At 54.0% G+C, this 14166-nt stretch overlaps 1 protein-coding gene across 16 annotated transcripts; it reads right to left on the reverse strand.

Annotated features, from left to right (window-relative positions):
• Positions 1–1784: 1784 nt before the first annotated feature.
• CDK16 (cyclin dependent kinase 16) lies at positions 1785–13328 on the reverse strand. 16 transcript variants are annotated; one of them, XM_081081954.1, is made up of 16 exons: positions 12484–12873; positions 7841–8048; positions 7161–7312; positions 6933–7058; positions 6770–6826; positions 6558–6672; positions 5794–5888; positions 5638–5700; positions 5270–5393; positions 5010–5130; positions 4799–4896; positions 4610–4715; positions 4483–4546; positions 4274–4364; positions 3119–3196; positions 1785–2764 (listed from the first exon to the last, which is right to left on the reverse strand). In XM_081081954.1, exons 2-16 carry the CDS (start codon positions 8040–8042, stop codon positions 2721–2723), a joined length of 1536 nt encoding a protein of 511 aa, XP_080938080.1. In that variant the 5' UTR covers positions 8043–8048; positions 12484–12873; the 3' UTR covers positions 1785–2720. The 16 variants fall into 16 exon arrangements, with proteins under 16 accessions (XP_080938080.1, XP_080938071.1, XP_080938067.1 ...); XM_081081945.1 differs by lacking the exon at positions 12484–12873 and adding an exon at positions 12931–13328 and having other exon boundaries at positions 1793–2761; positions 4483–4525; XM_081081941.1 differs by having other exon boundaries at positions 1793–2764; positions 4274–4376; positions 4483–4525; positions 12484–12892.
• Positions 13329–14166: the final 838 nt, after the last annotated feature.

A 14166-nucleotide genomic window follows, 5' to 3' on the forward strand; every position in this document is an offset into this window, starting at 1 on the left:
TCTGCTAGGAACCGCGGGTCCCTTACCTTGGGAGCGACGTTTTTCTTAACATGACCAAAATGCCCTTCCTTCAATGCACTACTCTTCTCGTCCCTCAAAACCCAATACAAAACAGGTCACCACCTCCAGGGCGCCACCCAGGCCTGCGGGCCACTTCCCTGCCTGAACTAGATTCTAATCTAGACAAATATGTTGAAGACAAGTCAGCCCCAGGCCCTGTATATCTGTAGGTAGTTACAGCAATAACTAGAAATAGTCTTGTTTTATTGCAGGTATTTAGGCAGCAGATAACATCACTTGGCGGGGCAAGCTGAGGGCCAGAAATATTCACTCACTCTGCCCCAGCTAGTATGCAGAACTGTATTCCTGAGCTGTGACCTTAAACACCAGGCCAGAGATTCTCAAACTAGGCTTTCCAAGGTTCAGGAGACCCTAAGGGAGTTCACAAAGTCAAAACTATTTTCACTATCATTCTCTCTCGAATATGTGGTGGAATTTTCTGGGGACTACATGACATAAGCCAAAAAAAAGCTTTTTGAATGTCAACTTTTATAAAAGGATCCCAAGATCAAGTTTAATAACCACTGCAGTAGTCTAGATTTTCTCAGCCTAGGCACTGTTGGCCTTTCTCCATTGTGAGCAGCAGCGTAGGATGTTTTGCTGCGTCCCTGGCCCCTACTCACTATAGATACCAGTAACACTCCTCAGTTGGGACAACCAAGTGACCCCTGGGGGAAGGGCAGGATTATCTCCCATTCAGAACCACTGCACTAGGCTATTCCATCATCCTCTCTGCCAGGGCTCTTGGCCCTACCGGTTGGTGGTAACTTCCATCTTTCAATTATAGTTGACATTCAATACTTTATTAGTTTCAGGTGTATGTTGGTCCCTCTGGCTCCCTGCATCTACCTTTCTATTGGCTATCCCCACATGATCATCAAACTCCCCAAATCAGGCTCATGATTCTGGGTCTGTTCCAGTAACTTCCTTCACTTCACCACCCATTCCCACAGGAACACACCTTGCCTTTCCATGCCTCTAGGCCCATGCACACAGGTCCCTGGTGTGTCCAGAATACCCTCTTCTCTACACAACTCCACCCCCCCCCCAATACACAATGTCATCATTTACTTTTGTCCCGTTAACCTCTTCGTGGCAGGGATTCTCTTTATTACTGTGATTCTAGCCCTCTGCCCACACCTGGCATAGGTGAGGGGGTCACAACTGTTGTGCAAACTGAGAAAAGGGAGCAGCTCTTTTACCTGGGGTGGTCGCCAGAGTGTCATTTTAGTTTGGCACTTGGCACATTGCTCAAGCCCAGCTGCATCTTCTCTGAATTGACTCTTTTCATTGCCCCACTGCAGACTCCCCCTCCCCATTTACCTGGGTAGCCTGTCCTTCCTACAATCCAACAGGCCTCCCTCCCCAGACCTGGACTGGATCCCTCCGCCTTCCAGAGGCCAACCTCTGCCCACATCAATGACCCTGCCACTTCCCAGAGCAGTTGTGTGAACTCTAACCTTTCCAGGATCATTTCACCGACGTCTCACCAGGGTTTCCATTACTTCCTAGATACCATCCTCTGTTCAGCCTGCCTTACCTGCTTCAATTCAGAGTTCCACTGTTGCATGTGCAACCCCTCAGATGCCTTTTCTAGAATCATGACGTGTCCCTGACCCACTCCCGGTGCTCTCCTAGACAGCGGGGACCAGGTACGAATTCGCCAAGGTCCTAGTACTCACCGTGGGTCAAGTCCACCTTCACCTCTACAGGGATTTGCAATCACATTTTTCACTTCAGACTTTTTAATGTTTCATACAGCGATTATGGTGCATTCAGGAACCCAACCTCCCAAACCCCACTAGGAGGGCCCCCACCCATGCCCTCCCACCCCATTTGAAGGCCCCAGGGTTTAGAGTGGAGGAAGGGGAGGTAACCACCCATCTGGGACTGACCCCAGAGACTGTCCCTGCCCTGCCTCACCCTCCCCAGGGGTTAGGGGTTAACACCTGGGCACAACTCCCCCCGACATGCCTGTCCCTGCCTGTGTACATATACACACTATGGCTCCTCGCTGAGTTGGTCAGTTCCTGGCAGGGCCTACTCAACAGCACCGAGTGGGATGGGGGCAAGAGGGCTAGGCTGGGGAGACCCTGAGACGGAAGGAGGCCCCAGCCATGGAACTGCTGGAGGGAAAGAGTGGGGGCCCCCACTTGTCCATCTCCCAGAGTCTCCGGTAGTCCTCAGGTACCCCTGCAGCCTGGGATGGCAGGTGGTGGGGAGGGGGTGTGTGTAGGAAGGCGAGTGGTCGAGGCATGCTTGCCCTTAGCCAACCCCAGGATCTGGGGATGGTCAGGGTTCTGAATAGGGGCTGTGTCCCTGCCATGGAAAGGCTGGGATCAGGGCTTCATTGCACAAAATACTTCGGGAGGGCCACGGGGGGTGGGGCCCAGCCAGTCTGTACACAGAGATATTGCATTTAAAAAATGAAAACCTCATTTAAAATAATTAAAAAAAAAACAATGAATGAAACAAAAAAGGCCCACACAACATGAGGCAGGTGGGGCAGGCAGGAAAGCAGGCAGGGGGAACCTCAAACCCAAGGCATTGCCACCTCTTGTCTGAGTTGAGATCCCGAGCCTGGGCTGGCCGGACCCCTAGCTGGCCATGGGGTAGTGGTCCTGGGGGAGGGTATGATGGGGAGGGCTATAGGCCTGGCCTCAGTGTGGGAGGCTGGCACGGCCATGCTGTCCGCCGGCTACTACTAAGACAGAGAGAGAGACAGACAGACCAGGTGAAAGAGCGATGAGAGCTTTGTTAGCACCCAGCAGACAGGCCAATGGATGTTTGGACAGGCAGCAGGGAACACGTGGGCAGGCGAGCATGGATCAGGCAGGTAGGCAGGCAGCAAGCAAGGGAGGATGCAGTTGGGGGCTGCCCTGTGAGGGGTGTGGCATCCCTCCAGCTGCTGCCTGCTGGGGCCTGGGTCTGTGGCTTAGAACTCGGTGTCCACCACACGGAAAGCTGGCCTGCCTGCGGGCGAAAGCAGAGCGGATGGCTGTTGGTGAACAAGCAGGTAGATGGATGGGGCAGGGAAGAGGGCGAGGGCCACACCTACCTGAGTCAGGCATCGACGAAGAGCGAAGGTTGGCCTCCTTTTGTAGCTGGATCTCCTTTAGTGCAAATATGGAAGTAGCTGTGGGTGGAGACAAAAGTAGGAAATGACCCATGGGGCCATCCAGAGCCACCTCCCATGTGGCCCCACTGGGGGAATTAGAAAAAGCTGCCTTTTCTTTGAGAGGCTTGACTTTCATCTGTGAAATCATCCCACACAAAAACTAGCTACAATTAGGAAAAATGGAATATGAACTATTACATGGCACCACGAAAGCATTATTTTCTTTTTTATTATTAATTTTTCAAGTGTGATAATGGTATTGCAATTATCACAACTCTAGGTGATCAGATGGTATTTGGGATTTCATTTGGATTAGTCCAATGAGGAGATGTGCAAAGTGGGTCAAGTTTTTTTAGGTGTGATAATGACATTGTTATGTTTAAAAAGAGATTTAATAGACACATGCTGAAATTTTTTATAGGTGAATAATATGTCTGGGATTTGATTCAAAATAATCAGAGGGAATATAGGTTAGACCAGATTCACCATGAGTTGATGACCTGATAGAGAACTTGGGGATTCATATTATTATTTAGTCTAATATATAAATATATCTAATTTAAAACACCGATATTAAAAAGTTTTTAAAAGTCAGATGTAAAAAGAGAATACCCCGTATGATTCCATTTCTGCAGAGTACAAGGACAGGGGAAATTTATCTCAGCTGTGAGAAGTCCATCTAGTGGTAACCCTTGGGGAGAGGCTGGGAATATCTGAAGGAACCTGGGACACTTTGGGGGAGCTTCTCACATCCTGTTTTCTGACGGTATGCCTGTGTCACGTGTGTGTTGTGAAAATTCACTGTGCTCTATACTTATGATCTGTGCATTTCTCAATACATACTTTACAAGGAAATGTTTACTCTACAAAAGAGAGAGTGATACTTGATTATTATATACATTTGGAAATTTCCATGAAAGGTAGAAGGAACTGAAAACTAACAACTTGTTTGTAATAAACATGTCACACACGTGAACAAATGTGTACCCCCTTTGAGGTGATGTAGCAGAGCCCGACAACACCTGCTTGGCTGTCTACAGCAGTCCTGTTCCCCACAGCCCCCCCACTGGCCCTTCCTTCACCAGCTCCACTCACTGTCAGGAAGTTTGTGGATCCGCTCCCCCAGACTGAGGAAGAATGGGTGTTTCATGGCGTCCTCTGCAGAGATCCGATTGCGACCTTCAAACTGAGGTGGGGGCTTAATATTGACACTTTCACAGAGTAAGCCTCTCTTCCTCCCCACCCGGAATTCCCCGTTTCCCCACACCCCCAGCCCCCAAGGCTGACTCGGGAAGTGGTCTCACCTGCAGCAGCTTGGTGAGGAGATCAGCCCCATCGCTATCAAGTCTACCACAAGGACAAGGGGACCTGCTTTAAATTGAGTTTGGGTACTCTGCCCCTCACACCCCCCCACCCCTCCACTAGCCTCACCGTGGTGCATGGCTCAAAAGGGCCTCGGCACGGTACTTGGGGTAGTTGTGTGTCTTGAACTCTTCATTGGACAGGATGCCTGGCCATGTCTCCTCAGTTGGGGTTCCTGGTGGGAAGAGGCATTACCCTAAGCATCTCAGAGGGCCTCCCTGCATGTCCCCACACCTCTGAGGGCTCCTGTCTCCTCACCCAAGATGCGGAAGATGAAGTGCAGCTGCTCCTCCACTGTGGAGCCTGGGAAGAGGGGCCGGCCTGTGGCCATCTCGTAGAATATGCAGCCCACGCCCCTGGGCAGGGAGGGCACAGTGAATAAATAGGAAGGCCGTGGACTGGTTGGCCACTGTGACCAAGCCACCCCCCTTCACTGCACGGCACCTGCCACCCTGCCACTTGTCCTCACCACATGTCAATCTGGGTGGAGTAGTCTGTGGACCCGAGCAGGATGTCGGGGGGCCGGTACCACAGGGTCACCACCTCATTGGAGTAGGTCTTCGTTGGAATTGACTTGGCCCGGGCCAGACCTGGGAGGTGGAGAGAAGGGGCAGCTGGGATTGAGGTGGTCCTGAGCAGGCCGGGGGACTGAGAGTAGGTCGTCATGGGGAAGGGGGAGGCTGGGAGAGTAAGGCTGGGGGATCCCTGGGAAGGGAAGGCCGAGGGTACCAAAATCAGCCAGTTTGAGCTCTCCTCTCTCGTTGATGAGTAAGTTCTGGGGCTTGAGGTCTCGGTGTAGCACCTTCTGCCGGTGGCAGTAGGCCAGGCCACGGAGCAGCTGGAACAGGAACAGCTGGGGACCCAGGAATGGCAGGCAGAGGTCAAAGAGTATCCAGCATCCTGACTCCCAGCAGGCACTGCTCCCCCTCCCAAACAAAGACACTGAGCCCAGAGCCTTGTCTCACAAAAGAGGACAGGGTCCCAACGCCCTGCAATGGCTCCCAGCTTAAGAGCCAAATGGGATGTCGTTTCTGGGAGGTTTGTGGGGTGGACTGGGTGAGTGGCCCTTGTGCCCCTGCTTCCTGCCCCACACCCACTTTCACATTGTGCATGTTGATCATGTTCCCACAGTCATCCAGGTACTGCTTCAGGTCCTTATCCTGAAGAGAGAAGGTAAAGTAGAGAAGAGAGGGTCATATCCTGTCCGGCCACCACCCAACTTCCCCCAGGGACTCACTGCCACTCAACCTTACCAGGTACTCAAAGACAAGGGTGAGGGACTTCTCCGTGTGGATAATGTCATGTAGAGTGACGATGTTGGCATGTTTGAGGTCCTTAAGCAGGGACACTGCAGGAAACATGGGGGTGGGACGGGGACGGGAGAAGAGTCAGGGCCCCACCCTCAGGATAATGACAAGGACTAGACAAGGATGAGACCAGGCTTTCCTTCTTTCCCTGTGCAGTTTGGAGTGGTGACTCGCAGCCACCAGCTCTAGCCCACCTGATGCTAGGAAGGTATGTCCCCATGTTCCAGATGTGGCAACTAAGGCTCAGAGAAGAGTATGGGACAAGAACATGGGACTGCAGCCCCAGGATTGTGATACTAGATTTTCTAAACCCATTTTTGGTTTCTGGAAAGGGGCCTTGCTCCAACCCTCAGGCCTGTAGCTTCATATGAAACCGTGTTTGCACATTCAATTTTGATGCAATTCAAATCATTGCATGTGATGTTCTGACTAACTACTGTATCAAGTAAGTTGGTGAGCACTTTCAAGGATGTCCTCGGAACCAAAGCAAGAACCTTGCTTTCCAATTCTTCTGCCTCTTCTCCAAACAGGACCAGATTCCTGGTTACCTTGATTACTACCTAGATATGTGAGTGATGGGCACTTTCCCATGAAGCCCCGAGTATCAGGAGGGAAGTACCAGAACCCCCAGTCTCACTACGGGGCGTGTGTGTGTGCACAGCATGGGGAATGCCCAGGAAGCCTGGGCAGGTCTTCCCGGATGTCTGTACCTTCTCGGATGGCGGTGCAGGGCGCTCCCTCTTCATGTTCCAGTCTGATCTCCTTGAGTGCCACAAGGTTGTCTGTGAGCTTGCTTTTGCCTTTGTAAACGGTGGCATAGGTACCCTGGGGAGTGAGGACCAGTTATAGGAGAAGAGCCTGAGGCTATAGGGAGTTCCCACTGATCCCCACCCCCATCATGGGCCTCCCAGCTGTCCCTCACCTCCCCCAGCTTGTCCAGCTTGATGTAGGTCTCCAGTTTCCCAAAGCCAATCTCAGACTGTGGAGTAAAGAGGACAGGTTGAAGCAGGCTCGGGGAAGGGTACAGGGGGGAGAGGAGGCAGGGAAAGAGGAGGAGGAAGAGGACAGGAATAGCAGATACTCACCAAGCTGACACGGCGGAGGCGGCGGCTGAGGGGCTTGTCAAAGATGGGGCTATTGAGGGTCAGCTTCTCAAGGTAGCCCTCAGGCAGCCGGATGTCAGCTGGTAGTGAGAGGCGCTTGTTGATGTCCTAGCAGGCGAGACAGGGGAGAAACAGGAGCATGAGCTCCACCACCTCAGGTCCAACCCTCTTTTCCAGCCCCACCACCACCCAGACAGGGGGGTTACGCACCTCAGTGGAGATCTTGCGAGGAGGATGGTTGCGCATGCGCACCCTCACTGGTGACTGCACCTCGTCTGAGGACGTGGCTGAAGCCTGGTCACTTTCCCCATCAGATCCCATCTTCAAGTCAGAGCCCATCTTCAAGTCCTCGTGTACAATCTCTGGTGGTGGCAACAGGGGGAGGGCAGGCTGGGTGGAGTCAGGAGCCCCAGGACACCCTCTTCCCAACGAATTCATTCGCTCATCATACAGGTGTGCATATGGCCCCCAGAGCAGCCTGGGGTCTCTTAGGGAGAGGGTGGCAAGGCCTACGGAGGTTCAGACAGGACAGGAAGGTTGAATGGGGCAGGGGGAATAGTTACTTAGTGGAAGACCAGGCTCCAGGGGTGAGCTGAGACTGTGGCTAGCATGGGGCTAGGGGCAGGCAGATGCAGCCAAAGACCCAGGGCAGGCAGGCGCCAGGAGGCCTGAGGGTACTGGCAGAGTGTAGGAGAAGCGTAAAAGGAGGATTAGGGGAGCTGGGGCAAGGCCTGGGCAGAAAGCCAACAAAAGGGGCACAGATAGAGAGGATGGCAGGGAAGGGAAAAAAATGGAGAAATGGAAATGAAAAGACGCATGTCTAAGAGGAGTTTGGCTGGAAAGCAGCACCTGGGAACCAGTCTAGGGGAGGAAGTGGTCAGTAGACCCACCTGGTGCAGAGCTGAGTAGTCCCCGCCCAGAGCAGGGTTCCCCTGGGGCAGCGCGGGTGGGGGCCTCTCCAAGGTCACTGCCACCACCACCGCCACTCTCATCCAGGCCTATCTGTTCAGGGGCACTGTTGGTCTTGTCTACACTTCGGCCCCCTCGGAGTGTCATTGACAGCTGCCGTTTGATCTTCTTCATCCGATCCATGGCGACCTGAGAAGGTGGGGGGAGCGGGGCATAAATGGGAATGGGATCCATGTTAGCATCTGCCTGACCCTGGGCCCCCTAAAGCACATGGCAACCTAGTGAGGCACACTGACACAAACTTCTGTCAGTGCCCGCCCAACCACTGAGGGGTCCTGGAACCACTTAGGACTTCTGGAAACCTGGCATGAACAGGGACCTTTGTCAGTGCCTGTCTACCTACAGCCAGCCCCTGGGGACCCTGCTACTAAGTAGCCCACCTGAGTACCGAGTCTTGGGTAGATGGCTGAGGGCAAGGGTCCAACCGATGGAATGCAGGTTTCTAGGGAGGCAGCCCCCCTGTGGGAGCAGCAGGTATTCTTGGGTGCAGCAGCAGAGATGAACCTAGCCATGGGTGGAGAGGGGGAATTGCCCAGGACCTCAGAACAACTGACATAACCCTGGACACGCCCGTAGAATGGCATTTTCTGCCGGCACCAACCCAACATCAGCCCCAACTGCCAAGGCAGCCTGCTCTATGAGGCTACAAAGACCTCTAACCTCCCCTAGCAACCATCGTCATGGTGACTAGTGGACTACGCCACTGATCTACCCAAGTGAGGGGTGTAGGGGGAGGAGGATCTGGCCCAGACACAACCACTAATTGGAGTTGGGGGGGGGATCTCAATGAGTACAAGCTAACCTGATGGCTGCCAGAAAGGTTCAATCAGGTTGGGATTCATAGGGTCTCACCCAGACTTTTATAAGCCAGGTCACATTTCTCCTGTACTTGAGAATGCACCACATCTCCCTTATCACACCCAATAAATGCTCCAGTCCTCAATATGGCTCATATGGTCTGAACACTTCACCCCTATTATCTCTCTGGCCTCACCTGCCCCTCAATCACTGCTAGTTGCTGTTCTGCAACCACACCCAGCAGACTCACCTCAGAGCCTTTGCCCTGGCTGTTCTCGGTACCTGAAATACCCTTCCCCCAGATTTCTAAAACAGTTCACTCCCTCACCCCCTTCAGGCCATTGCTCAAATATTACATTTTTCATGCATAACCCTCAACAAATAACCCTATTTATTAAAAATTTTTTTTTTTATTTCAGAGGAAGGGAGAGGGAGAGAAACATCAGTGAGAACCACTGACTGGCTGCCTCCTGCATACCCCCTAACTGGGGATGGAACCCTGACCTCTGAGCCTATTTAAAATCTCAACCATTCTGAGCTCCCTTCACCTTGTCAATTATCCCCCAGGATTCATCACCTCCTCAGAAATGAGACCATCTACTTATTAGTTTACTGTCTGTCTCCTCACAGCCATAACTAGAGGATCAGCTCCGCCAGAGTAATTTCTGTCTGTTTAGGTCACAGCTATATCCTGAGGACCTGGAACAGTGATTGACACAGAGTAGATGCTCAAAAAGTGCTTATGGCAGAAATTAATGAAGTCAGGGGGCTGAGGACCTAGGACCAATCTCTACCAGAGTGAGTCCCTGGGGCTCATGAACAACCCCAGACTAGGTGGCCCAGGGACGCCGGCATCGGCAGGAAGCTGACCTACCCAGATGGGGCTGCTGGAGGGAACAGGGCCACCTAAAGGCTTAGGCTGGCCTTCTTCTGCTTCCACCTGGGCTCTGGGCCAGCAAGGAGGGGGAAAGACCTGGCCCAGGAACCATATGGACTCACAGCAGGGCCTACGATGGCCCTGGGCCCAAGGGAAGTGAAGCTAGATAGGAGGTCGAAGATGAGGCTGGGCCTGGATGCGAGGAGAGAAGTGGGTCATCTGTTACCTTGAAATCAGGTATTACTCCAGCGGTCCCCACACCCTGTCTCTGCCCGCCTGACCTCACTACCCTTAGGAGGGGTAGAGGGGCCAGCCTAGTAGAAAGACTGCAGTGGAGAGGATGAGTTCCATCCAGAGAACCCAGGATACCAACAAAATCCTGGCCCAGGAGGCTCAACACTGGACCTGAGACTGAGGCAGGTGAAGTATGGCCAGCTCCAAAGACAGTCTTGTGTCTGCATGGCACAGATCTGCAGTCCGTTTGTCTGTTGTCACAGGGAATAGAGGAGCTGGGCGGGGTAGGGGTGGGGGATTATAAGTAGGGCTGGATGGACAATGAGGAGGGAGCTAGAGGAGCTATGGGTGCATGACCTCTAACTGGAAACTCCAAGGGCTGAACAGGTTCCAGAGTTCAGTTTTGTGGGGAGTTTAGGAAAAAGGGGTACAAAATCTTTGTATCATGCAACACCCCCAGTAGGGGGGGCCCTAGTGGGTCCCTGTAAGTAGAGACACTTGAAGATATTAACTTGAATGCTCTCATAATACCCGAGGACACTTACCTCCTCACACTACACCGAACCACTAAGGACACAGTCGTCACACTCTAGTAAGTCCCATAGGATCATACCATCCTCATCCTGTCCGGACTCCCATAAGCACACACTGGGCCCTCAATGTCCTCCTTTTCTCAGTATATACTGAACCTTCTAGAAGGTCCCTCTGCATTTTAACTGCTATCAGCACCTGCAATTTCCCTTTATCTCTAACTGCCGCCAGCTCACAAAGCCCCAACAGAGCACAGGACCTTCAAAGTTAACGCCTTCCACATTCTTGGGTCCCTCCCAGGCCCAGCTGCCTGTTAGCTTCTCCACAGCACTCGCCCCATTAACACACTGTTCCCCCTACATGATTCTGACCCCTATTAACATGCACTTGGGACCCTCTACAGCTGACCCACATTAGCATTCACTGGGATTTTCATACTGCCCTAAATCCCATGAACACCAAGTGAACCTTGCAGATCCCTGACCTGTTTTCGTCCAAGCTCAGACCCCTCCACAGATCATTACCATATGTTCTGGTCCTCCCGCTATCCTGTCTCTGCCACCTCCCATCGGAACAAGCTAGACCTTCAATTTACCCTGACCTCTATTAGAACATATTGGGCCTCACACACTGCCTCCCAGTAGCATACCATGAACTCTTCCTCAGCCCCATCTTCAGGGACAAGCACGGTGTTATGACCCTGGACTGTTCCTCAGCCCTATCTCCAGGGGCAAGCACACTGTTATATCCCTGAACCCTTCCCCAGCCCTATCTCCAGGGGCAAACACAGTTACATAATGGCCTGACCCTCATTAATGCACACAGGTCTTCATTCAGCCCGACCCCCTCCCCCACATTTCAGCCAGCCATGGCTCTATCCACTTTAGCACACCTAGACCTTCACATATTCCTGTTCCTTATTTCTCTTTGCTTCAAGTCCTCCACAGCTAGAAGCCTGGCTGATTCACACTGGGATCCCTTCACAGCCCTGATTATCCTCCTTGCACACTAGAAACCCTCAACAGCTCTACCCCTCATTAGCACTCCCTGGAACCTCAACACATCCCAGTCTTCCATGGACACAAGAGCATACTGTCTTCGCAATGTTCTGACTCTCATTAGCATATTCCAGATCTCATACAGCTCTGACTCTCCCCCGACTGGCACACATTTAAGGGCCTCCAAGGCTCGAAAGCCACATTAGCAGTGCCTCTAACTTCATCTATCACCCTCTCTTCTTAGCGCACCCTAGAGTCTTGCATCCCCGGCCCTCATGGGCACACACTGATCTCACACCATCTTGATCCTGAATACACTGAACCTCTCGCAGAGCTAACACACTTCCCTCATCCACAACTGACAGCCATTATTGGCACAGGCTCAGGTCTTCCACCCCTCTGCCCCCATAAGCACAGACTGGGCCTCATGCTCCCCAGACTTTTATTACCACATGCATATAACCCTCTGCAGCTAGGACCCCCATTAGCAAGGCTCAACACTCTAGTTCTTCCACTACGCTGCCCTCCACGAGCACATTTTGGCACCTCACATGCTGCAGTCCTCATGGACAAATACACCGTATTAACACCGTCCTGACCCTCACCACACAGGGCCTCAAACCCTGATCCTATTAGCACACCTGGTACCTCTACCCCCTTCTCCCCCGTTAACACAGAGGACCCAATTTGCATATGTCAGCCCTTCTCTGACTTCCACTCGCCTATTATACACGTTTGGGTCCCTCCACCCTCCTGCACCCCCCCCTCCACTAGCACACACTGGACACCATACCTTACCCTCCGATCCCTCCAAAACTCAGGCCCCCCCTTAGCCAACCTCGACTCTCTCACCACTCTGCCACCCATTTCTACACTCTGTCGTCCTTCGATCACCCCCCTCCCCATTAGCAACTTCCCACCCGCAGCTCCCAGACTGGGCCCAGGGCGGGGCCAAGGTCAGGGAGGCCCTGAATGACCCCCTGCCCCGGTGCATTCTGGGCAATTCGCTGCGGGGTGGAGGCCCGTGCGGAGAGTGTAGCCCAGACCCCCGGGCACCGTCTGGGGTCTGGGTGGGTTCTGTAGAAGAAAGGGCAGCCCCCACCCCACATCTCGGTGACGCGCTCACCGGCGGGGGCGCGCGAGCAACCTCAGCGCCGCGGGGCCGGCGCGGAGGCGCCTGGGGCGGCGGCCCGCGCTGAGGCCGCGCGACCTCCTTCTCCTCCTCCGGTTCGCCGCAGGCGCCCGTCCCAGTAGTCTTCGGCCATGGCTGCTGGGCCCGGGCCGCCGCCGGCTGAGGAGGAGGAGGCGGCGGCGGCGGCGGCGGTGGCTGAGGCGGCGGCGGCGTCCCGCTCAGCCGGCCATGAGCTTGGCCGCTGCGGGCGATGCCCCCGAGGTCGTCGGCGCCGCTTGGAATCCGAGCGCTCACGGCGGCTCGCGGCCCGGAGCCCACTGCTTGCGGAGACGCGGTGGCTCCCAGGGCCGGACTGCCTGCGACCCAACTACCGCGCGCGCCGCGCTCCGCGCATGCGCACGCACGCGCTGGCCGGGGCGCAGTGGGAAGGAGGGGACTCACCTCGGGCTGCGCGTACCAAAGGAGCCGTCCGCCGCGGGAGGGGGCGCCGCCATTGCGCGCCCCGCAGGGAATGTGGCGCCAACCCTGGGACGGCGCCAAGGAGGGGTGGAGAGGCTGCTTGGTTCTCGGTTACGACTGTGCTAGAAATTTGCTCGTGAGCGGGTAGCAGCTGGGAACCGGCGGACCAGTCACCACCTGCTCCCCCTACTCGGTCTCACTTGGTACAGCCCCATGATAGAAAATGGGACTTTAGCAAGGAGGAAAAAGAGGAGGCAGCCTTACTCCCTTGAGGTGCTCTGGGAAGCAGGGATTTTAAAGGTTCGAGAGAAGACGACTTTTCCTGAGAGAGGCTGCCCCGAGAAGCATTGGCCTTTACCCGCTCAGCAGCTCTCCCTCCCACTTGCCCCCACTCCCACACCGCTAGCTTATTCCCACTGTGACGGTGCGCGGCCCCGCCCTTTGAGGCCGCCCAGCCAATCGGATCTGCTCCCTGGGGTGAGGCAGTGCAAGAATGAAGGGCGTGGCTGAGCCGAGGAGGCGTGACTTCGCTGCCTACCACACCTCTGCCTGGTTTTCATGGCCGGGAGGCGGGCCCTCCTTTTTGTTCTGAGCTCCTTTCATTATAGGCCAAATATCCCGCAAGGTGATTGGTCAAAAGAACGTTCAATCAACTTTTGTCCCGCCTTTAACCCTCCCTCCATCCTTTCTCAGCAAGGCCCACGGGGTGGAACCTAGGCTAAGAAAGGCGGACCTTTAAACGGGCGAGTACATTACTGCGCATGCTTGCGACTTAGGGCTAAAACCGGGGTTTCTTTTCCGCTTCAAGAGAACTTTTATGTTTGCTCCCAGAATTGGTGTTTCCTGCCACCTCTCAACTTATCTTTTTTTGCCCGCCAGAGCCCTGCTCTTGACTCTCCTGGCTCGGGTTTTTTACTTACTGGGTGCCTGTTGTGTCAAAGCATTGCCAGACAGACCTAATCCCTCACCCCTCTGCCTATAAGATTCCCCACCAAGCCCAACTCACAGGACAGCAACCTTCAGCAGGCCTTCCGGGACAACTCTACACTGCACCTCAGTCCAAAGCCAGCTTCACCGCCTGTCCTGGGCTGCCCTTTATGACAGCCTTGCTCACACCAGTTAGTTCTTCAGTAAGGTTTATCCTAGTGGCGATATACCAGACCATGATGGGAGAAGAAACATTGTATTTGACAAGTCTACTGTGGGCTAGTCAGGTCA

Source organism: Myotis nattereri (assembly GCF_964212035.1).
Source record: "Myotis nattereri genome assembly, chromosome: X".
Lineage (NCBI taxonomy): Eukaryota > Metazoa > Chordata > Mammalia > Chiroptera > Vespertilionidae > Myotis > Myotis nattereri.